This window comes from Anabrus simplex, chromosome 14 (genome assembly GCF_040414725.1).
Source record: "Anabrus simplex isolate iqAnaSimp1 chromosome 14, ASM4041472v1, whole genome shotgun sequence".
Classification (NCBI taxonomy): domain Eukaryota; kingdom Metazoa; phylum Arthropoda; class Insecta; order Orthoptera; family Tettigoniidae; genus Anabrus; species Anabrus simplex.
The window spans coordinates 95540052-95566270 of NC_090278.1; the positions used below are offsets into that span (position 1 = coordinate 95540052).

General features: G+C 41.0%; 1 protein-coding gene across 2 annotated transcripts in view; it reads left to right on the forward strand.

The window, feature by feature from the left end:
• LOC136885531 (4'-phosphopantetheine phosphatase) overlaps positions 1-26219 on the forward strand; it is a 78492-nt gene that overhangs the window by 30695 nt on the left and 21578 nt on the right. For both annotated transcript variants that reach the window (XM_067158129.2, XM_067158128.2), the window contains exons 12-13: positions 1583-1787; positions 20696-20850. In XM_067158129.2, coding sequence (XP_067014230.1) covers positions 1583-1787; positions 20696-20850 — 360 coding nt within the window. The remainder of the gene's footprint in view (positions 1-1582; positions 1788-20695; positions 20851-26219) is intronic.

The following is a 26219-nucleotide window of genomic DNA, read 5'->3' on the forward strand; positions in this document are numbered from 1 at the left end:
GGCAAATAAAACAATTGTGATTGGATTGTTTTTATCACTTTTAAACCTACTTCTCTCCCAAAAAACCCTATATTTTCCCGAGTTACGAGATATTAAACGATCACTTTGTTAATGATCTCGCCTGCCTGTATTAATAGGCTTAGCAGCAACCGTAAAGTAAAGTAAACTTGTTTCCTCATTTCGAGGTGGTGCAGCTCTTTTTTTAGACAGGCCCCCAGTAGAAGGCCTATACCATTTTTACTGCAAATCAACCTTCTTGCCATTTGCAAATCTCTGGCAATACGGTACCGGGAATTGAAGTCAGGCTTCCGAGAATGACAGCTAATTGTGCTAACCATTACGCTGGCGGACATTCTTAACTACAAAACACAGGCACATATACATGACTGATGTGTGCTTGCAGTGCGCGGGTCAGACACGAAACTATTCACCTATTTGTGCGACGCCATCGGAGCTGCAGTAGACCTACGCTACAGAGGCGGACATTTCTTAAGTACGAACACAGACGTACTGCATGACTTTGACACTTGTTTTCACTGCATGGGTCGTACAGACGAAACTATTCACAAATTTGTGTGATATGAGAGCTGCATACGGCTTGTACCTGCTGCTTCTTTGACGAATTACGTTGGGGGGGGGGGGGTCTTGTATGCGAGATCTATTTTTCTCATTTTCTTCGTCTCGAAAACCAAGGGGGTCTAATACATGAGTAAATACAGTAGTCATTAATCTTTAACAGATCGCAAGATAATGGTCTGATTGATAATGAAACACACGAGTAGCATTGCAGGCCATAATGCGTAAGCACCGTTGTCTACTGTGACGCGACTCTGCACTGTGCTGTGTGAAGCGCTCTGGATGCTACCAGTCTCTACCTTAATATGAGATGAACACAGGGTCACTTGTTTGTTTTACTTTTATTGATGTGTTGGACTCAGTTCTTGTTGTAGGTTAGTCCTTCCTGTGTTGCTATTCTTTTACTTTCTGTATTTATCTTTTTTGTCTTTTTCCTTTATTGAGCATTCTACTTATCCTACACTTTCCACATCAAGACTGAATATCCTGCAAGGAGGCCCCACCTGGCTGCTTGCACGTCAATTTCGACATTCCGTTTTACCTAGGCCTACTAGATGGCAGATTAAACCAAATCTCTCATGGCCATCTATGACTGAGTTTTAATTAATTTTGTCAGGTGAACACCAGTTGTGTCACGAGAGACATCGTACGACATGGCATGTCGAATGTACTTTTTTCCCACCCTTCAAAAATCCAACTACCTCTGTTGAGTTTGAACCCACTATCTTGGGATGCGGAGGCCGACACTCCACTACTGATCAAGGTGAATATTTGTGAACATTGTTCCTGTCTCCTCTTTCCGTTGTTCCCCTGGTGTCTATGCATGCTTCACCACAGCATCATCTTGTCCAGTTTTCTGAAGATCACGTATCACCAGCCGTCCATTAGAAAATGGAGTAAGCTTTGCAGTCACTTAATCTTTTAAATAGACCTCGTGCTCTATGGCTGATAAATGAAGCGATGTTGTGGGTTGTAAAATGCGTTCATACCTTTCTTTACTTTTCAGCAAAAGCAGTGCGAAAATGAGAAGGCACTGAATGCTCTTGGTCGTCGTCTGCAGCATTTGGATGGCCTGGAGTGGTTTGTGCGACAAGAAGTACTGGTTACTTCCGTCCTGGCGGGTAACATGTTCGACTGGGGAGCCCGCGAGGTGGCCGACCTCATGGAAAATACTGACTTCGGCTTCCAGGAAGCCCAAACCAAAATTCAAGGTACGTAAAGCAAAGTTGTACTGAAAATCTCGGTAACATTCGTCTCGCTGAATAAAGTAAACTCTTCTCCTCTTTCAGACTGATGAAGACATACCTTCAAAGTATTACTTATGCTATTTTATGTATACAGTATTTAATGTTATTGCCTCGGTTTGCTGGTCTTTGTAAAAAAAAAAAAAAAAAAAAAAAACCTCTCTGATGTGTCAGTCTGCTTCAAAACCAGGAATATTATCTTTCAAAAGCTGGCAGTCACTTTTTCTGGTGCTAATGCCGAAGTCATAAGATCTATTGCTCTTCATCATCATGATCATCATTTCAGAGTTCCAGTTTCTCAGGTACTGTTTGCGAGTCTCTTCCACTCTGTCTTATTGAGATACGTTCTGTTAATGATTCCTCCAGTGTCCTTCCCTGATCTGCAATGTCCATCTTTACGATGTCCATGCAGTGGGTTCCTGATCTTCCCACCATCCGTTTTCCTGCCAAATGTCTCTCCAAGTTAACATAAGGTGTCTTTGTTGGCTCTTGATGAGTCGTTCTTTGTGAGGGTGCAGGTTTCGATACCATAGTGTACCAGGAAATGCCCGTACTTTAGAGCTTGAAGAGCATGAGATAAACGCAAAGTGTGTATGGTACATTAAATTGGAGCGCGTACAGAGAATGAGAGAATGAGAGAGTTTTACTTTGAATGAGTTCATGTCTGTTTTAAACTGCTGATTTATTAAACAAATTGAAGATTACTGTATTTACACGAATAATCCCCGCATATTTTTTAAAACATTTTGAGGCACGAAATTGGTGTGCAGGTTTTATTTGCGTCAAGGTTGCCAACACGCTCCTGGCTCACCTAGTTTTTGATGCTGAGTGTACAGTTATGCTTTGTGCAACTGTAGATGGAAGAAAACTGTCCCCATATGTTATATTTAAACGGAAAACAATTCAGACTTTTAATTTTACAGAGTAATTTAAATTCAAAATTTCTCCGCGTCATGATAGAACGCATCTTCTGGAACGTGCAGGGGTGGCTTTCCGCACTTTCACTCACTTCGGTGTGTCTATAGTGTGTTCAAAGTTGAAAATAGAGTGAAATCGTAATTCTTTTGTATTCAGCGTTTTAAGGAACGCCACAATATCACGTAGCAGGCAGTACGTGGAAAAACAAAATCTGCGAAAACTGGCGAGGTTGGCATTTCTCAATTACAAGATGGCTGTTAATTCAAAATCACGTAATTGGAAGTCCGATTTCTGAATTACAAACACTTCGAATTAATGAGGTTTTACTGTATCGCAAAACTAACATCAGATTTCACAGTTGTGTCTATTTCAAGTGTTTACATTGCACAAAAAAAATTATCCACCACCGGTTGTGTTACTGTCCAGTAAAAAGAGACCACGTGTGACAAGTGTTTTAGACATGGAGTGTGACGAACTTGTAAGTAATTTGGGAGAGGATTCTACTGATGCAAGGGACAAAGAATCTTCCCATCTACAGGGAATCAAGCCTATTGCAAGTTCAGATTACCTGTCATGTAAGTTGGGCTATTTGCTCATTTTCATGGAAAATATATTTCATAGCAGTGATAATGTATTTTTATCATCTCAGGCAAAGCAGCCTGTGTCTGTAAATTTACTTGTTCATATTTGTGAACCTCGCGGAGTGATACGAAATGTTCGTTTATGCCTAATGAGCCACACCCTCCCCATCTATCACTACATAAATCAGCGATCCAAGCAATAACTTAGTGAAATATTCATGGGGAACAATATTTGAGGCCCGGATCGTGTCGACTGGGCAAGGCGCATACATAACCCTGAGCTGAAAACCCCCCCTTGTAATCAGGCAACAAGGGCAAGACTACATCTAATTGAAATAAAAGAAGAAATGGTTTAAACCAGGGGATTTATTAAATAAATATGAGAGAAAAATTAAAGCAAGAAAAGAAAATCACACAAAATAAATAGGGAAATTCATCGTAATACTGATGGACATACCTTGTTCTTTCTCACATAGTTGAAACATGGCGTGAAAACTCACTAATACTCTTTAAAAAAAAAAATGATACGTAATTTAAAATGCTCACTGTTCCTCGACACATCGCTATTACAATACCAGCAGCTTCCTTCCATCATAAACTATTCAACCAGGTCGCCCGTTTTACCGAGATTCAAATATCCAAGGCACTGCATCATGTATTCATTAGGCAACTAACAATGCGAAAAGTTCGCATAACAATAAGCCGTGCCGGGGAACAAAAGGCAGATGAGAATAACGACAGATGAGACTGGGCACAGCCTCCATGGACCAATCAAAGCCAAGACAAGACCCAAAGAATACAATAGGTACGCCCATGCGCAAATATGAAACCAACATGGCGGGTACTCAAGCTGAGCATCAGCCATGAATAATAAATAAATATAACTCTGCGCTGAAAACCAAACAAGGCGCAGAATTTGAAAGACAAATACAACAGGTCAACCGGCATATCAACCTTTCCTCTCCCACACATTCGAACTCACATGCATACCACATTCACGCACACACAATGAGGGTATCGGGAAAATAAAACACGAACGGCCGTTCAGATTTCGTGGTCAAATACAAACCATAAATTATGACTCCACGGTCATTATCAGTGGGTCTCACGTACTCAAATGTTTGCGTGCGGCGTGCAATTACACATAAGGTCAGAATTGGACATTACTTTATTCACATCACTGGCATGTTGCGCCTTGTACAACCTGGATTGGTCTCTCCTGCGGTCGAGACAAGGGGCACATCATGAGGATTACGCAGTATTAAAGCACGCAGCGCACCAAATCATAACCACAGAGACCCTTTTTCAATCATAACAACAAGACCACAAATACATTCATTCAAAGCACATCGTATGACGGAGCGGAAAGATGTATGCCATCGACCGTAACATACGGGAATAAATCGTCACCAAATTTAAATATAAACCAAGTATCACATACCTGTGATTATCAATAGTAAAATCGAATAGCAGTTAGCGTGAAAGGTCCAGGCTTGAACACATTAAATGAATATTTGAGGCATAAAAATGCCACACCGAACATAGCGGCAGCCATTGTTAGTATCTGCCCCACATAGAACAGCAGAAGAACTCCACAGAGTAAAACTTATCGCTCAGCAAAACGAACGACCTCACAGATAAAAACATAGCGTGTGCTGCTCCCTACTGGACGTCATTAGACTGACACACAAAACTGAAGGAAGCTATTTACATAATTAAATGTCAAATCGTGGAACATGCGATAAGCATGGTTCAAATATCCAGCGGCACCGCCTTTTAAAATGCTCCGAAACTCGTTGATCAGACGAGTGGACGCATTTTAAAAGAGGTCCATAACTTAAAACTACGAGCGCGCGCCCACTTAACCTAGGTACTTATGAACTACTTATATCTACAATTATTTACGAACACATGAAATTTACAAGAACAGTCACCACATTATACATTTTAAATGAGAAAGTCTGCCTCATGGGAGGTCTGTATTAGCTTGTCACGTGCAACGCTGATTTACATCAGTCCATTATTACACTGTTTCATTCGCGCACTCAGGTTGAAATCTAGGCATTCAAAAGTCAAGGCGGTTGGGTATAATATTTCCATGCACTCAGGGATCTGGATGTGAATTCAGTTCAACTCCAGCAATTCGAACCACTTCCCTTTTTTTTCTATTTCCTTTCTTTCCTTTCTTTCATTTCCGTTCTCATTCATGAAACACGATTTTTACCTGAAAGAAAAGGCATGTTAGAAAATTGGGAATTCATTAAGGACAGGGTTAATATACACCACTACAGATACGTAAGATATGGAAATATACGAGGTTTACTGGCTTCTTTGATGGTAAGCCTTTACCATCGAGACGTGAGCTTTGCTCACCCTCTTACTTACTACGTCTTCCAGTTCTACTGTCACAGGTCCAGGAATCTGGTTACCTTTTTAGGCTGAGACCATTTATAACATAATTTGGCCGTGACTTGATTTGCCGTTGAGCTCAATGGAAAAACTTTCACTACAACCAAGTCTCCAACTTCAAGCTTTACTCTCTTTCTGTTCCGATTGTACCTCTCAGCCACACGGTCTCGAGCCCTGGTTAACTGTGTCACTGCTTCCTTCCATTTGGCCTCTACGTCCATCGTCCTGGACGGTTTGGACAGATACCCAATATTCCACTTCAACTGCAGTGGGTCGACAAGATCCCTGCCTAGAAATAGAGCAGCCGGGGCTTGCCGGTGCGACTCATGTACACTGCTGTTGAATGCTAAAACAAAGAAATCAAGATTACAGTCCCAGCTGCGCTGGTCAGCGTTGTGAAATGCCGTCAAGCAAGCTTTGAGATTTCAATGGAACCTTTCAACGTGCGAGGGTTTGGGATAGTGAGGGCTTAAAAACACATGCTTTATTCCCCACCCAAAGCATAAGTGTCGGAGCTTACGACAGTTAAAGGTGGACGCATTGTCGGTCACTATCGTCTTAGGGGGTCCGTAAATTCCAAAAATGTGCCGGGATAAGAAATGCACAACGTTGTTCGAATTTATCTTGCGCACGGGAAGTAGCCAAACAAATTTTGAAAATGCATCAACGACGGACAAGATCCCAACGTTGCCACTCTTGGACTTGGTGAGGGGGCCAAAATAGTCAATGAATAACCTTTCCCCGGGGCATGTCGCTATGTCAGCAGAATGGGGTCCAACGAGAGAAGACTGCGCGGGTTTAGCCCTCTGGCAAACATCGCAACTTCTTACATACTCCAAAACATCTCTTTTCAAGTTAGGCCAGAAGTAGTCGCGAGAGATTCGATTTAAAGTTTTATATTGACCTAAATGAGCGCCCAGATAGGAGTCGTGATAAAACTGAAGTAGCATGGGCCTCAATTTCAAGGGTACGTAAATTCTGTCACTACCATTTTTCCGACTTCGACGGGACAACAATCCTCTCTTAACACTATACGACTCGTCTTCAAGAGAGCCATCCGCGATTCGTTTCAACAACTCACGACACTCGGAGTCGTCCTTCTGGTGTTCGGAGATATCCGTGAAGGACCATGGGAAATTTTGCAAAATACTAATGGTGTTATCTTCTTCGGTTGGGACACGGTCTTCCTCAGGTTCGACCGCACTCTCCTTCACTCCCTCGAACATGCGCGACAAGCAGTCGGCTACAACATTGTCCTTTCCAGGGACATGTACGACAGTAAATTTGTACGCAGATAATCGGAGAATCCATCTGGCGGTTCGACCAAGTCTTTTCACATTAGCGCTCATCCACGAGAGAGCTTGATTGTCCGTGTGGATGTAAAAATGGCGGTGCTCAAGATACGAGCGAAACTTTTCGACACCCAAAACTACTGCTAGGCATTCTTTTTCGTAAATGGAATACCTCAGTTCAGCTCCATGTAGTAGTTTACTGAAGTACGCGACGGGGACTAGCTTACCCTGCTCATCGGCTTGATTGAGCACCGCGGACACAGCGAGCTCGCTGGAGTCGCATTGCAAGATGAAATCGCGGGAAAAATCCGGACTATGTAATACAGGGGCTTCACAGAGTGCCTGTTTCAATTGTTCGAAGGCCTGGGTTTGATCATGGCTCCAGACAAAGCGACAACCTTTTCTTTTCAGCAGGTTTAAAGGGGCCGAAATCTGAAAGAAATTTTTGATGAACCGGCTGTAAAATCCTACCATACCAAGAAATCTTCGCACACCGCGAACGTTTTTGGGCGGGGGAAAATCTTTGATGCACTTAACCCGATCAGGGTTTACAGCGATTCCAGAGTCAGATACAACGTGGCCTAGAAAATTTAGCCGTTTGGTACAAAGAGAGACCTTCTTTGGGTTGATCGTGAAGCCGTGCTTGCGCAACCGACTGAGAACTTCGCGAAGATGGGCCAGGTGCTCGTCAAAGCTGTGCGAAAAGATCAGAAGATCGTCCAAAAAATTAAATACACAGGAAAATTTGAGGTCACCGAAAATTGAATCCATCACGCGGCTAAGCGCTTGTCCTCCCACAGAAATGCCCATCGGGACTTTATTGAATTCGAACAATCCAAACGGAGTGGCGAAGGCAGTACAGGGGCGACTTTTAAGGTCCAAGGGGATCTGATAATATGCGGAATTGAAGTCAAATACAGTGAAGTACTTGGCGCCATGAAAATGCTGGAAGGCACTTTCGATGGTGGGTAATGGGAAGCTGTCGAAGACAATGTTCTTGTTGACCTTTCTGTAGTCTATCACGAATCTCAGCTTGCCGTCCTTTTTAGGGATTAGGAAGGCGGGACTACTAAAAGGGGACTTGGAGTGACTGATGACCTTCTTGTCTAGCAGGTCGTTGACATATTCCCTCATAGCGGACAACTTCGGGGGCGAACAACTGAACGGAGGGGACCTCACAGGAGTGTCATCTTTGAGTTCGATGCAGTATGAAAAATTCTTAGCACACCCAAGCTTATCGGTCAAGACGTCGGAAAACTCCTCTAACAGGCAGTTCAACATGAGATTTTGGTTTTCGCTGAGCTCACATGAGGCATTGATAAGAGGAGGTTCCGTCAGAGCGGACACAGTGGGACGCTGAAATGGTGTCTCAAAGGGGTAACTGACATCAGATTTAAAGCGAAAGGCAAAGGATCGATTAATGAAATCGAGGGACAAGCCGGTAGACAACATAAAATCGGTGCCTAGTATGATCGGCGCGGACAGGTTGGGCACAACATGAAACGTCCAATCCCACGACAAACCATGTATCTTGATATGGCACTTGGTTCTACCAACGGGACACACCTCACGACCATCGACAGACACGTACTTTCTCGGGTTCTCACTTTCAGGAAGATACTCTAATTTCATAGAAAGCACTAGGGATTTGTCTACAAGAGAAATACACGAGCCGGTATCCAACAAGCCATACAATACACGAGACCCAATATAAACTTTGGCCCATGGGGTAGATGACGGAAGGCCCCAGATCCTTTTATTGAGACCGACCTTAGGCGCCAACGGCGGGCCATCACGCCGGCGCGCCTCTAGTTTCCCTGCTGAGGGTTACAACGAGGACATACGCGCGCTGTGACACCAACAAGACCACACTGAGAACACTTTGCAGGAGGCCTGGACCAACAGTTCTTTGAGACGTGGCCTAATTTACCACAATTCCAACATGACTTGACTCTACCACCCTTTACAGGAGCTGTGTTGGATGGTTGGGTTGCATTGACATAAAGCGGGGGCGGAGTTTGAGGGCTGGGCCTGCGTTCGGGGCTACGGACGAGACGAGACGGAGGAGGGGAGGTACCAAAACTAACAGATTTGATGGGCGTACGACAAGCGATGTCAGGAAAAGAGCACTCGGATGGGATGGGAGGCGGACGGTATTGTTTGTTTTGGCTAACTACCCCCTCGAATTCGCGACCCAGGTTGATGATGTCGTCGACGCTCTGAACTAGAGACCGTTTAATGTGTAGCTTGTAGTCGGGGGCAAGATTTCTATAGAATTGGTCGAAAATCTCGTCTTCGGGCACCTTAACATTCATGCGGTTAAATAACGTCAAAATCCCAGTGGCATAGTCGTCGATGCTTTCACCTACTCCTTGCGTTCTACGGAAGATTTCCTGCTTCAGACAGTAGTCCATATCAGATACCCCGAATCGCTCCTTTATGCGGCTGGCGAATTCACTCCACGTTATGATACTCCCTTTAATAAGCCTATACCATTTTAGAGCAGGCCCTTCCAGCATTCCCGGGATGACGGGCACAAACAAATCGAGAGGTAACGAGCTACACTCAGCTATGTCCTCAACTCGCTCCAAAAATTCAATTACACTGGAGGTTTTCCCTTCACCAGAGAAATTTAACCTCCATTTTCTCACAATTTCAAACACGGGGTTCACTTCAGCATGCCGGTCGGAACTGGGCCTAGGAGATGGGGAAGTTAATCGCTTACGATTTTCGTCAGGAATACGATTACGAAAGGTAATGACATTGTTATCGTCAGGGCATGAATTACAGCGGTTGCTTCCCGCGGACGAAACATGGACTTCATTCGTCCCTTGCTCCATTTCGCTTTCCGGGTTAGGCATGTCGCTAGTAACACAATCGTTGCGATTATTTATTTCTACAGCCTTCTGATTATCCATATCGCAACCCAAGTTTCAAAGGTTTGAACACGAGACACATACACAATATAACAACAATGGATTTGAATTCAACAATGGACATAAATTATAGATCACACTTAAAATTAGGGCCAGAGACTAACTGAATCATGAGATTAAATTAAAGCGACCAGAACTGACTTCGAATGGGTTTCCAGCTCTACCTCGTCCGATTTCCTTTCAGAGGAGGTATCCCAGTCGAGCACGCTACTGCTACCATTTACTGAGCCACACCCTCCCCATCTATCACTACATAAATCAGCGATCCAAGCAATAACTTAGTGAAATATTCATGGGGAACAATATTTGAGGCCCGGATCGTGTCGACTGGGCAAGGCGCATACATAACCCTGAGCTGAAAACCCCCCCTTGTAATCAGGCAACAAGGGCAAGACTACATCTAATTGAAATAAAAGAAGAAATGGTTTAAACCAGGGGATTTATTAAATAAATATGAGAGAAAAATTAAAGCAAGAAAAGAAAATCACACAAAATAAATAGGGAAATTCATCGTAATACTGATGGACATACCTTGTTCTTTCTCACATAGTTGAAACATGGCGTGAAAACTCACTAATACTCTTTAAAAAAAAAATGATACGTAATTTAAAATGCTCACTGTTCCTCGACACATCGCTATTACAATACCAGCAGCTTCCTTCCATCATAAACTATTCAACCAGGTCGCCCGTTTTACCGAGATTCAAATATCCAAGGCACTGCATCATGTATTCATTAGGCAACTAACAATGCGAAAAGTTCGCATAACAATAAGCCGTGCCGGGGAACAAAAGGCAGATGAGAATAACGACAGATGAGACTGGGCACAGCCTCCATGGACCAATCAAAGCCAAGACAAGACCCAAAGAATACAATAGGTACGCCCATGCGCAAATATGAAACCAACATGGCGGGTACTCAAGCTGAGCATCAGCCATGAATAATAAATAAATATAACTCTGCGCTGAAAACCAAACAAGGCGCAGAATTTGAAAGACAAATACAACAGGTCAACCGGCATATCAACCTTTCCTCTCCCACACATTCGAACTCACATGCATACCACATTCACGCACACACAATGAGGGTATCGGGAAAATAAAACACGAACGGCCGTTCAGATTTCGTGGTCAAATACAAACCATAAATTATGACTCCACGGTCATTATCAGTGGGTCTCACGTACTCAAATGTTTGCGTGCGGCGTGCAATTACACATAAGGTCAGAATTGGACATTACTTTATTCACATCACTGGCATGTTGCGCCTTGTACAACCTGGATTGGTCTCTCCTGCGGTCGAGACAAGGGGCACATCATGAGGATTACGCAGTATTAAAGCACGCAGCGCACCAAATCATAACCACAGAGACCCTTTTTCAATCATAACAACAAGACCACAAATACATTCATTCAAAGCACATCGTATGACGGAGCGGAAAGATGTATGCCATCGACCGTAACATACGGGAATAAATCGTCACCAAATTTAAATATAAACCAAGTATCACATACCTGTGATTATCAATAGTAAAATCGAATAGCAGTTAGCGTGAAAGGTCCAGGCTTGAACACATTAAATGAATATTTGAGGCATAAAAATGCCACACCGAACATAGCGGCAGCCATTGTTAGTATCTGCCCCACATAGAACAGCAGAAGAACTCCACAGAGTAAAACTTATCGCTCAGCAAAACGAACGACCTCACAGATAAAAACATAGCGTGTGCTGCTCCCTACTGGACGTCATTAGACTGACACACAAAACTGAAGGAAGCTATTTACATAATTAAATGTCAAATCGTGGAACATGCGATAAGCATGGTTCACTAAGTTACTCTTTTGATGGAAGAAATTTTAGTTCATTTAAATTTTTTTTTTCAAAATGAGTCTTCCTAAATTAAGGGTGCAGGCATTATTCGACGGCGGGGATTATTCGGGTAAATACGGTATATCCCCTCAGTACAGTTGATCAGTTAGGCATAATGTGCTTCCATCCTGCAGCTGGCGATGTCGCACGTCAAAGCACTGCTTCTCCCGTCCTCACCATGTAACATCTCTCGGCACCCCGGAACCACATACCGATCCCTCGAGGGCTGCTCTGGATGGTCTTAAAGTTTCAGACGTTCTGGAAGGTCTCGGAGTTCAAGTTGCAGGTTTCGCTCACGTGGAATAATGGGGCAAGCACATGTATAAGTGCCCTAGACTTGTAGGATGGACGAGTAAGGAGGTGTAATTTATAATAGATTTTCACTGTTCCCATAAAGGTATGAAACAAATGCTGATATTTCTTGTTGAATGTCAATGGAATCAGACACGAAACACTTCTTTAAAGTGAACTGTACTAGTCTCTAACTTGAGACGAAAAATTAAACTCGGACAAGATTTTTGCAGCCGAATGTTAATGGAATCAAATCTACACACTTCGTAATATCACTTGCACTTGTGAAATTAAGCACATAAAAATTAAATGTAATTAGTGCTTTATTTGCACTTAGAATACTGTTAGAAAAGTATTGGGAGAAGGGCAAAGACTTAACACTAGTGTTTTTGGATCTCGAAAAAGCATTTGATAGTGTTCCAAGGAAGACTATATGGGAATGCTTAAGAAAGAAAAATGTACCCAAAGGTCTTATCCATAAAGTTAAAATGCTTTACGAAGACTGCTGCAGTTGCGTACAGATAGGAAACGGTAATTCTGATTGGTTCCAAACCACTAAAGGATTGCAACAAGGCAGTACCCTTTCACCCTTACTTTTTATCACTGTCATGGATGAAGTCATGAAAGAAATTAAGCAGAAGAACAATATGGACATCAATGCATTTGCATTTGCAGATGATGTAGTAATTTGGGGAAATACAGAGAAGGAAGTCCAAGAGAGGCTGAACACCTGGAATGAACATTTGAAAGCACACGGATTAACAATAAATAAATCGAAAACTGTTACTATGTCTGTCAACAGGCAGAAGAAGAAAGGAAAAATAATGCTGGAAGGTACACAACTGGAAACAGTAGACCAATATAAATATCTTGGGTGCATCATTTCAAGTGATAACAGAATACAGCATGAGATTAACAACCACATTCAAAAATCAGCTCAGTTTTACCATCAAGTTCGGAACCTCCTCTGGAACGAACAAGTTCCCTTAAGATCAAAGCAGATTCTATTCCAATCATACTTCACCCCCATACTAACATATGGCCTAGAAACCTGCACAACAACCCAACAAGTGGATAGCAAACTACACGCCGCAGAAATGAAGTTCCTACGTACTATGGTACAGAAGACAAAAAGGGACAGGTTAAGGAATGAAAGAATAAGGGAGGAAGCTGGTGTGTACCCATCCCTGAATGAAAAAGTGGCAAGGGCCTGTTTGAAATGGTTTGGCCATGTCAAACGATTGGACGATGGAAGGACAGCAAAACAATGGCTACACACAGTCGTGGCCGGAAAATGACCGGTAGGAAGACCTAGGAAGAGATGGCTGGACCAAGTGAAAGAGGCCATAGGAACAAGAGGAGTCAGCTGGGATGTCGTCTTGAGAGAAGAGTGGTACATGGACAGACAGAAGTGGAGAGTGCTCGTAAACCACACCCGGGCAACTGGAGTGGAAAACTGATGATGATGAGTGCTTTAAATGTTTGGAGAATTGAGGATGCAAACGCTCGAGTCCTCTAGGATTTCAAGATCACTTTGATTCTATTTACAGTTATTTGGAGAGTTTATTCATTGAAATGAACACTCCTAGATGCCATAGTGTGTTAAATGACAGTCACTTCAACTGGATGTTAGAAGTAAAATGCCTAACGTGTCAAATTACTCCCATTCACATACACCTTTACATTTATATACGACACTGTCAGAAAGTAAACTATTGAGCGAAATTAGTCCTGTTCAATCACAAGATTGTGTTTAAAGATTTGGAATGATATTGTTAACTCAATTTCTGAATAGTGGAAATTGTTTCGTTCACACAATGTTCTGAGTTCACAAATACAGTAAAACCTCGTTAATTTGAAGTCGTTGGGACTCAAAAATCGGACTTCGAATTACGTGATTTTGAATTAACCGCCAATTCGCAATTCAGAAGTACCAACCCTTGCCGCGTTACAAAATATTCTATGGCCAGTTACTGCATGCAGTTAACCTTGATTCACAGTTTATACCCTTCAAATGCCATGAAAAAAGAACTATTTCCAAAGTGTATCCAAGAAGTTGCATTTACAGTATTCAAGTAATGCATTCGGATATCTCACTGGCAAACATAACCACACGCAACGAAAGAAAGAAAAAAAAAGCACGATTCAAAGACGAGGAGAAATCTATGCTGGCTCCCATGTGCAAGTGCTTTATTAAGTGGATTATTATACTGTATGCATTTTAGATGCCTTGTATTTACAAAGGAAGTACCCGATGCCCTTAAAATCGAACTTTTCTATGACTTTATCCTTGTAGGATTTCCCGCCATGGCACTTCTCTCGTACTTCAGAAATGTCACTTGTCGCGTCACAAAGTATTCTAAGACCCATTAATACGTGCAATCACCTCGATTCACAGTTTAAACCTTTCAGATGCCATGAAAAAGACTATTTCTGAAATGTATCCAACAAGGTGCATTTACAATGTTCAAATAATGCACTTGGATAAATCACTGACAAACATAACCTCACGCAACGAAAGAAAAAAAATTACACAATTCAAAGACGAGGATAAATTATGCCGGTCCCCCTGTGTAAATGCATTATTTTTTGGATTTCTGTACTGTTTGCATTTATAGATGCTTTGTACTGGCATGGAAAGTGCCCGACGCCCTTAAAACGTTGTGGTTTATCGAACTTCCCTATGACGAGGGGATTAAGTTTCTCGCTTCCATCCCATGTGCATTGCAGCGCACTACTATGACCCATTTGCATTAAAATAAAGCAATGCAGTTTCACCGGCAATGACAATATTGTTCGGTGCCTACGAATTGATTATATGAGCGACTTTTTTTCGTCAACTGTCGGCATCGCCAGTGTTCGCGGATTCTGTTTTTCTGCACACTGGCTGTTGCGTGATATTACGGCGTTCCTTAAAAAGTTGAATACGAAAGAATTTCGATTTCATTCAACTTAGCAATCATGAAGCGCACTGTAGACCCATCGAAGTGAGTGTAAGTGCGGAAAGCTACCCTTCCACGTTCCGGAACGCGCGTTCTATTATGACGCGGAGCGGATAAATTTCGAGTTGAAATTACTCTGTAACATACTATTGTTTTAAAATGTAAAGGCAGTTTCGAATTAAAAGTCTGAATTTCGGTAATGGGGCCGACATTGTACTTCGAATTACGAATTATCCGTATTTCCAATTAAACAAATTAATTAACATGCAAAACTGTATCTCATGTTTCCGGGAATGAGAGCTTCTTCGAATTAGGCGGGATTTTGAATTAACCGATTTTGAATTATCGAGGTTCTACTGTAACGTGAAACTATGTCACGCGATGACTAGCATTGTCAAGTCAAGAAAGTTACCAGTATTTCGGAGTTTTATTTGTGAAAACTCTCTAAGTATCAGTGCCCAGTTTATATGAACGTAAGAATTTTAAGTTCTGATACACAAGACTTTAGTCACTTGAAAATGTTCAAAGTATCACACTCGCTAACTACACAGCTAAATCTGTAGACCGAGAAATATCAAGTATGTGTTCTCCCCATTATTTTTACAGAGTATCAAAGACTTCTACTCTATAACTTCAGCGTATCATAGCACTGACAACCAGCAGCAGTCAGCCGTACAGGTTCGACCCTTGGGACTGAAGTCGCGGAGACTGCAGCTGTTTCATTCCTCTCAATAACTTTCGTAATCCGTGGTGGATTTTAATGAAACTCGGTAGTATTGGAGGTATTAAAATGGGGTGTACGGTGATGTTATTCTCATATTCGTATCATCTATATATATATATTGAGCCACTGCAATATAGGCTATAAATTATTTTATTCATGCTGAGTGAAATAGTTTAGGGAAAGGCTTAAAATTTAATTCTCATATATTTTGTATGTTAATATAGTTTTTCTTTTGCATTTATTTAAACGGTTTCGAAAAATTTAACATGTTATTAGTAGTCCTATCGATAAATACTACATAACTAAAGTTATATAGAATTAAATTTCCGATCATTTACGTCTTATACATTTTATCGTACCGGCTATGATAACAGAGATATTCTTGAAATTGTATTCTTGTTGCTAAGTGCATATCAACACTGAGCCACGAGAAAATGAGTATATAGCATCAGGGAATAAGAAACTACAGTCTAAGCTATAAACAGTTTTATTCACCCTGGATGAAGTGGTAGTTTAGGAGAAGGCACCAAAATTTAATTTTTAAATACCTATGTTATTGGTCCTATAGAAAATTACTACAAAACAGTAGTTATAGAGAATATAATTTCCGATCGTTTATGTTTTATTCAGTTTTACCGCACCGACTGTGAAAAGAGTCGGAAGAAAACTAAATGTGAAGGCCTACAATATCGAAAGCTCATAAAATTTATCAACAATAACATTACATTGACCATTGTTTGTTGTGATATTCTTTCTCTCTTATGCTGCCACTCATCTCCGATAGATGGAATTTCTGCTGCGTAATGAGTATAACAGCCTGCCTGAATATTGGCGGGAAATAGCTGGGGAGTTAAATAACTTTCTTCTTTAGCATGCCATTCATTCCTCTGGCTCATACATTTTCTGATACTGCTGGTACGTAACACACTGGTTCATCATAGTATTCCAGCTATTCAATCCCTACCCGCTGACACGCTGATTGGAATGATCGGTGTGCACACTCAATGGAATAAGGCAGAGGTTCACTTATAATCTGGTCTAGAATTACAATTTTGGACTACTCCAAATTATAGCACCACAATTCACTAAATAACTCAAATTCAATCCTGAAAAGTGCCGTTTCTTAAGAAAAGCTTCTTCCTCTTCACGTTTAATAAATTCTACATTAATTTTATTCCAAATTAGCAGTGAAGAGGGGTTTTCTCCTCTGGCGTGGAGGAAAAATTTACCTACAAGTCAGATAATTTTTTTTTTATCTTGGCCTGGGACACACACTAAACTATCCCCACCCCCGCAAAATTAAAGAGTGTTCACTGCTCATGATTGTCTGTGGCCTGTCATTCCAGCTCTGGAACTTTGAACCGTTAGATCGGCAGCGTAGTACTGTTTATATTTAAGTGAGAAACTATGTGGTTTTTCATTTGATGGAGTATTTCATATGATATCACTGCTTTTAATCGCGACATTCCTGCTGGCATCACTGTAATGACCTATACTGATTTCAGTTGGGAAAACCACTTAGGCAGTCTTTCTGAGGATGTAAAAAGGCAGGTGGAGAGTGAATGTCTGCCATTATAATGAAAACTCCCCGACTTGATTGTGACTGATTGTAGGCAAGAGGGCCTACCATTACAATGAAAATTCCCTAACCCAGTCTTCACAAAAGAAAAGACGTATAGTGACTTCTCTGTTACGTATCTGAGGTAACATTAAGAGCTGTTCAATTTAATACAAGCTTACTCACAACGTGTACACTACCTAACCTATAATTCTGTATACAGTGTAGAGTTCCGTAGCGAAGCACGGGCACATCAAGTAGTAATTAATATACAAGTTATTAAGGGTAGAAGGTATGGAAAATTTGATGAATGGCGTAACTTAGCCTTGTAGAATGCTAATTAGTTTATAATAAGACCGCATTGATGCGCTAGATTGACCACTACCGAGCTCGATAGCTGCAGTCACTTAAGTGCGGCCAGTATCCAGTATTCGGGAGATAGTAGGTTCGAACCCCACTGTCGGCAGCCCTGAAAATGGTTTTCCGTAGTTTCCCATTTTCACACCAGGCAAATGCTGGGGCTGTACCTTAATTAAGGCCACGGCCGCTTCCTTCCCACTCCTAGCCCTTTCTTGTCCCATCGTCGCCATAAGACCTATCTGTGTCGGTGCGACGTAAAACAACTAGCAAAAAAGATTGACCACTTACGTGGGGTTCTGCATGTGAATTTGCTTTCACATTTCATCGGTAAGATTGATGTCACCGAAGCGACAGTTGTTTGTGAGAACAAGTCTCAGGTAGACCCCAAGGCACTGGACTCTAGTTTATAATATCACCTATTTAATACATAAAAATTTTGAATAGGTGATATTATAAACTAATTAGCATCCTACAAATAGTATCTTCAATACGGATCCGTAATGATATTTATCACTTGTAACTTAGCCTTGGCGAGTTGGAGCCTGCTCCTACGTCACTCGCCACATGTTCGCTGTAGCCGGCTGCTCGCTTGGTGCAGATGTGCATGAGCCAGTCTTTCGAGCTCCGGTATACACTGGAGCGTTCTTGCGGTGGTCTTTAGAGTGACTGGAGTGCTGGCAGCAGCTACCTTCGAAAGCTTGCTTCTACCTGGCTGTCGGGCTAGTAAGTTCTGCCTAGTAAAATCATGGTCTAATGCCTGACCTCCAAGTCTGATATGATAGAGAACTGACAATGGGAAATATTACACAGCTGTCCAGTATTTAGAGTACATTGTCATTCATTAGAGATGGAGATTGTAAATGAGATAACAGAGAAACTAAATAACAAGCATTATGGCATAGAGGCTAATTGTAAGGTGACAAGCTAAGTGTGGGAACGATTTTATATCGTCATTAATGACGAGGATAAAAAGGCTAGCTTTGTGAAGTGCAAACTTGGAGGGTGTACTGTATTTTAAAGAAATTGAGTACTAGTTCTTTAGCTGGACACTATTGCTCCCAATCTAAGAATCCTGGCCAACATTTCCATAGTCAGTAGCGTTGCAAAACATAAGATTACTGAGGCCTGTGTAGAAATGTGTGCATTAGATCCCTGGCCTTTCAGTATTGTGTCAGAATGTGGTTTTCGTAAGGTGGCACAAGAACTAATTAATGTGGGTAATGAAATAGGAAAAGTTGACATTTTTGATGTACTATCTCATCGAACAACTGTTTTCTCGCCAATGTCATGAACTAATCAACGACACTCGTCACTCAGTTATTACAGAAGTTGTAGAGGCAATGAGAGATAATCGTTGTTCAGCTACTACCGATACGTGGACTGACAGTTATCAAAAGAATTCATTCCTGTCGTTCACTGTGCAACAACTTTAATGCTGTGAAAGTCTTCAACAGACATGTCCCTTCACAACATATTTTCTGGAGCGCAAATTATTAGTGGATTCCATCTACTGCGCAGGCATTTGGTTACTCTTTACACAGTTCGGAGAGGCCATGGAAGATACGGGACTCACTCTACAAGTGGAATTTCATAGCGTCACCGGAATGTGACTGTGGTGCCCCACGGCAAACCGTTGCTCACATTGTCGGCAGTTGTAAGGTACGTGCTTACTCGGGTAACTGGGCTAATTTCTTTATACCATCAGTGGCATGTTAGAATGGTTGGAAGGGCTGGACATCCTTATATGAAATATTGTTGTTTCCTTGTTATTGTAATATATTTAATTGTATGTATATGTAGATTTTATGCCATACGCTAAATAAATATTACTGTGCAGTACTTCCATCCTTCACTCCTCAAAAGTGAATAACATTTGCCTGCCTCTTCCCTAAAGTATCAAAGTCTGGTGACAATATTATTCGAGAAGTTAGAGAACAGAGTGGCTTGTTGGGCGTTCACTTTTGTCCATACCTACGGAAGCTTGGTTACTTCCGTAAGTGATCAGGGTTCGAATATGAAGAAGGTGCTTATAAGTTTGACGTTTTCTTTAGTTGCGCTATAGATGGGCGCCAGCAGTTAACGAGCTGGTCCGGTGTGTATACTCACATCTCTATTTTTGTTGGTACTTTGGGATCCCAGAGGAGTGATCATACTTACTGGTAAAAGTGAGAGTTCTTCTGCACTCTGTTTGTCACCTCCTTTGTGGTTAGTGCATCTCAAGATACGATAATTACAGTCATTGCTTAACTTATAGAATAAAATAAAAGACAGTCCTCACCACCTTCCTGGCTAAATGACTGACATCTAGATACCCTTGTTGGGGTACTGCAGTTAATCTGTAAGAGAGCTCTTTCAATGTGTCAGACGCCGAGAACGAAGAATGGCAACAGAAATTCTCATTTCTGGACTGGTCAGTGTAGATGTGGAACTTCTCTCTCCAGATGGGGATGGAAAACTTCACCACAATGTCATTGTGGAGAAGAGGAGCAGGCAATGAATCACATTACGTTTGGGTGTTCTTTACCTGCAAAGCTTTTGCCTGGTTCTCAAACTTTCGTATGGAATTTTAGTTGTGAACTTGAGGTGGTTGTTGTACATATTGTATTCATCATACACTAAATAAATAACCATCAAAACCACTTCAAACTTTTTACGAAGACATAACAACTAACTAACTCAATACGCTGGCCAGTGTTGCAACTTATCCTGTTTATTAGCAATGCAGAGCATGTACAGTTTAAAATTTAGAACCTGACCAGAGGTGATGCTGGGTTCTATTTCTCTCATTTCACTGAACCTATCGTACTAGATTCAGAAAATTTTCTGCCCTCTAAATATGTCTCTTACCGTAGGTATTTTTTGTTTGAACCTCTCACTTGAGTATTTGAAAGTGGTAACATAATCCATCCTTCTAATTACTTTCTTCCCTATCTCAGTGCGCAGAGATCTGGTAATTATTAAAGGAGATATTATAGTGGATGTGTCTGTTCTTCAGCTCGCCCGTGGCTGATGGACTCTCTGGATGAGTGGATCGACCGACTGAAGGGGCCACCTCACAAGTGTGCTGCCATCTTTGTGGACAACAGTGGTGTGGACGTTGTACTGGGAGTGATTCCTTTTGCCAGGGAGCTGCTCCAGAGGGGCACCAAGGTAATGGTTCTCTTTTAACATATGAACAGTAAACTCTCAATTAAACAGGTTTCAGATTTAATGGATGTAATTCAATAAATAAACATAGATAATGAAAAAAAGAATTCAAAATAATTATTGAACAGAAATGAACCAGAATGCAATTTTAGAGGTTTTGAAACCTCTGATTTTTGTGAATCTTTGGAGTAGGCTGGTGATAATGTTGGCAAGAATGACATTGAACAAAGGCTAAACAGTGGTGAAGGTGACCCGACAACCAAATTCTAAACCAGAAGGAGATTGCTGAAGATGTCCTATAGTGCATTCAGGTAATAGTCGTTCGAACCACACTGTTGGCAACTCTGAAGATGTTTTTCCGTGGTTTCCCATTTTCACACGAGGCAAATGCTGGGACTGTACCTTAATTAAGGCCGTGGCCACTTCCTTCCCATGCCTAGCCCTTTCCTATCCCACTGTGGCCTGTGTTGGTGCGACGCAAAGCCAATTGTAATGTTTTATACTGTGATCAGAAAGCTGACGATGATGAAGATGATTATGAGGAAGCAGTTCCAGCTAGTTCTATACTTAAAACATAGGTCATTCGGGTTACCATAAAACCCACCCATACTAATACATTATAACACCGGGCGAGTTGGCCGTGCGCGTAGAGGCGCGCGGCTGTGAGCTTGCATCCGGGAGATAGTAGGTTCGAATCCCACTATCGGCAGCCCTGAAGATGGTTTTCCGTGGTTTCCCATTTTCACACCAGACAAATGCTGGGCTGTACCTTAATTAAGGCCACGGCCGCTTCCTTCCAACTCCTAGGCCTTTCCTATCCCATCGTCGCCATAAGACCTATCTGCGTCGGTGCGACGTAAAGCCCTTAGCAAAAAAAAAAAAATACATTATAACCCCGATTTTACCTGACCTCGATTTAACGCAAACCCGCATTTAACGGAAGAAATTTCCAGTCCCGAAAATTGTTCCGTAAAAACAATGCAATTTTATATTCGATATAACGTAATTCACTATAGGGCAAAACCCCCATTTTGCGTTAAGGAAATGTTAAAATTCTCAAATATTTATTTCTATTCATTTTCGTTATGGGACATTAAGAACCTTTGAAAAAGATGTCATAAGTTTTCTAAGGATGATTCAAGGCAGGAGAGGAATTTAGAACGCGGGCACTTCGCGCTAAAGTGAGATGTCTGACTCAGATGCACATCCGGCTGCGGCCACTGTAGCAGAAGAGAAAAATCTTTCAAAATTCCTATATCAATCTGTGCAATATCCTTCTGTTTCAAAGAGAACCCTTTTACTGATTCATCCGTTATTACGGGCAAATTCTGGCATGTTAGTTTTTATCTGTTATCAATATTCATATAGTGTACCAAATACAGTATAATTATGACTCTACGGGATGCGATCGATCATCTTCTGTATCGATTCCACGCTAAGCGCGAGCTAGTCGAATTAGAGCAAGCCTGAGGTCTCCTCACGACGACTCATGTAAACAAACATCGGGATAATATGTTTTCGCAATAAGTGCAATGCCAGCAGTTGAAGTAAACGATTGCTTTATTCTAATACCATGTACTGAAATAAAATAAGAGTGTGATACTTCTCCTTCTCAAAATACAGCGGTGTGCATAACTAATTTCAGAGGTTAGGTTATGTACTTTCACGACTTGTTCAGTTTCAGAAAGGCTGTTCCCGTGTAAATTTATAGTGAAAATGTTACCATTATTCTACAGGGAGCTTGAAATATGTTTCCGTAATACATGTGCGGTAAACCTAGGTTAGGTGACACTGTTTGAAGTGGGAAAATGGAAAAGTTTGCCACAAGCCTCTGGAGTGATACTATTACCATACCTGCCAACTTTCCTGATTTAGGCGGGAGACTCCCGATTTTCGACAGTTTTTCCCGCCTCCAGATTATTCTATTATTTCTCCCGATTTTAGCTTTTTTTCTTTTGTGAACTTCAAAATTTTTTTTTTCAAGTCCCGCCATTTCAGCTTTATTATGCCAGTGGCCGGAAATCCTTCGCTCATTGGCTGCTTTCAAATGAAATATCGATGTTTATTAATGCGAGAAATGTGCGCGAATGTGCGATGTTTATTGAAACCTGTATATCGCGACACGTATATCGATTTCAATCTCTCGTTCTCGCGTGCTGTGTTCATGTTCATTCACATCAGTCTAGTCGATTCTAGAGATTAGTAAATATGCAGTCTGTTTTAGTAATTTAGTGACAGAATTTCATTTATACCGACCAGTGACTTTTCTACAGATTTTAGGAGGCATTTGGATACAATTCCGACTAATTTTAATTTATCTCAATATAAATAAAATAAGTGTGTGTGTGTACATTGCTCAGAATTTAAAAATAATGATATTTCTGTACCGGTCATGACCACAGTAACAAGGAGAAATGACGTTTTAATTTTGCGTAATGTCTGTCTGTATGTAGCCTATGTATGTATGTATGTATGTATGTATGTATGTACACGCATCACGAGAAAACGGTTGAAGAGAATTTGATGAAAATCGTTATATAAATTCAGGGAATAAGTCGCTACAATCTAGGCCATAAATAATTGTATTCACGCTGAGTGAAATGGTAGTTTAGGGGAAGGCCTAAAATTTAATTCTCAAATATTTATGTTATTATTGGCGCTATCGATAAATACTACAGAATTAAAGTTATATATTACTAAATTTCCTATCATTTATGTCTTATATATTTCTATCGTACCGGCTATGATAACAGAGATATTCATGAATTTGGATTTTTCTTGCTAAGTCCGTATCAGCGCCAAGGTATGAGAAAATGGGTGAATAGAATTTAATGAAAATCAGTATGTAAAGTCGGGGAATAAGGAACTGCAGTCTACGCTATAAATAATTTTATTCGCCCTGTTTGAAATAGTAGTTTAGGAGAAGGTGCCAAAAATTCAATTTTTAATTACCTTTCTTATTGGTCATATTGAAAAGTACTACATAACGAGAGGTATAGAGAGTACAATTTCTGATTATTCTTGTCTTATTCAGTTTTACTGTACCAACTATAATAATATTGGTGGTGATGGTGATTAAATTGTAAAGATGATTATAAGAATGAGAAAAAAGTCATGAAGGAACGATAGGTTGAATAGTAACACAAGAGGGAGTCTTGAAAGAAAGGAGGACTCAGTTTTCATTAGATGCTCTAATATCAAAGAGTTGGAAGAAAAACTAAATGTGAAGGCCTGCAATATACAAAACTCATAAAATTGATCAACAATAACATTACATTACCTTTGTTTGTTGTGATGTGCTTTGTGTCTTCTGCTGCCATTTATCTCCGATAGATGGGATTACTGCTGTGTATCTAGTATAACAGCCTGACTAAATATTGGCGGGAAGTAGCTGGGGAGTTAGATCTCTCTCTTCTTTAGCATGCCTTTCCTCTGGTTCATAAATTTTCTGATACTCCTGGTACGTAACACACTGGATCATCATAGTATTTCAGCTATTCGATCCCTACTTTGAGGCAGTGATTGGAATGAGCATTGTGCACACTTAAATGGAATAACCACGAACCTGCTTCATTGGCGTAGCAGGGGGAGAGGTGATACTTCCACATGGCGGGTAGGGGGGTCCTAACCGGCTTACCAGCGGACCTGAGTAAAATAAAATAGCTCTCGCGGACCAAACACACATCCCCCCTGTGGGTGGGGGACACAGGCGAATAATACACCCACGGTATCCCCTGCCTGTCATAAGAGGCGACTAAAAGGGGCGACCAAGGGATGATCGAATTAGAACTATAAGACTACTTGTAATTAGTACCACCACGCGGGGAACACCATGGGTCGCTTTTACTTGCGCGTAGTATTGCTATGTTAGGTACACAATAGGTTTGTGATTAGTACCACTCTATGAGCGACACCATGCCTATGATTAGTACCCACTATGTGAGGAACACCATAGGTTTGCATTGCCTGTAACTGGCGCCGCAATGTGGGAAACACCATAGGTCTGTGTTACATGTGCGCATAACATTACCTGTGAGTAGTACCATAATGTGAGGAATACCGTGAGTCTACGCTACTTTTGATTAGTACCGCAACATGACAAATACCATGGTAGTACTTTTCGTTAAAAGTGGGAAAATGTTCTGTTTTTCATTTTATTGAATATTTTATTGCAGCATTACTTTTAATCGTGACATTCATACTGACATCATTGTAATGACCTATGTTGACTTCAGTTGGGAAAACTATAAGGACAGTCTTTCTGAGAATTCCGTAGCGAAGCACGGGTACAACAGCTAGTTATTTGATACAAATATCATTGCACATGGGCGCTTGATGCAATGTATTAATCTATGCATTTGCTAAGTAATGGCATCTAAGTGCATGACTGATTCACACATGTGGAGCATGAGTTCATACTATTTTCAGAAGGCTTATCAGAGACCGATCATTCTTCCTGTGAGGGAATAGAGATGTGCAGTGTTTAGCCTTGTAACCTCATATAGCAAGTCGGGCTTTTGTATAAATTTATCATAGTACTGTATTGCGCAAGACATGTAGAATAAGCAGTTTTGACCAATTGTATCTCCTGATTTTCTTATCAAAATCTCCTGATTTGGGTCTTGTAAAGTTGGCAGGTATGCTGTTACAATTTTTAAGAATGAAACTGAATGTGCGTGTTCAGGCTATTGTAATTAGAAAGTATGTGCTGATGCGTAAGCCGCTGCTTGGAAAACATCTGTGAAAATGTTTAAACAAACCGAGTGTTTTTTCATACCGATTGTAATGTGTTTTTTTAATTTTTTTATTTTTTTGCAAGTTTGGCATCTTTCCCAACTTTTATAGAAAATCATATATAACGTTACAAGAACTGCCAAAGCAGTTTTGCATTCTCTGACAAAAATCTGTCAAAATGAAGCACAAACTGTAACAACAGGTTAGGATAGATATGTCCTTGTTTTATTGCTGTCACTGTGTAAATAATGTATGATAGTCCAGTTTATGTTAAAACAGGCAAGGATATCTGGAAAAGGTGTGCTTTCTACTGAAATCTGTATTTAAGGTTAAAAAAATCAGGTCACTGTAAAAACGTTAAATGGGGGTTCTATTGTAGATATCTTCATGGGTCCTCTCATCACCATCCTTGCCAAAAGTGTGCTGTTCTTATCATCCTTATCAGCCGAGCGAGGGAGGTTTGTGAGGAGGGTAAGTTAAACGGTGAACTTGTGTTTTTAACCAGAACATTCCTGAACAATGGCTACTCAAAGAAACAGATTGACGAAGTGCTACATCCTAAGCCAAAAGACAGATCATCACATGATCGGCGATATTCTCAGAAGGCACAATATCAAGAACATGAGCATTTGCTTGCA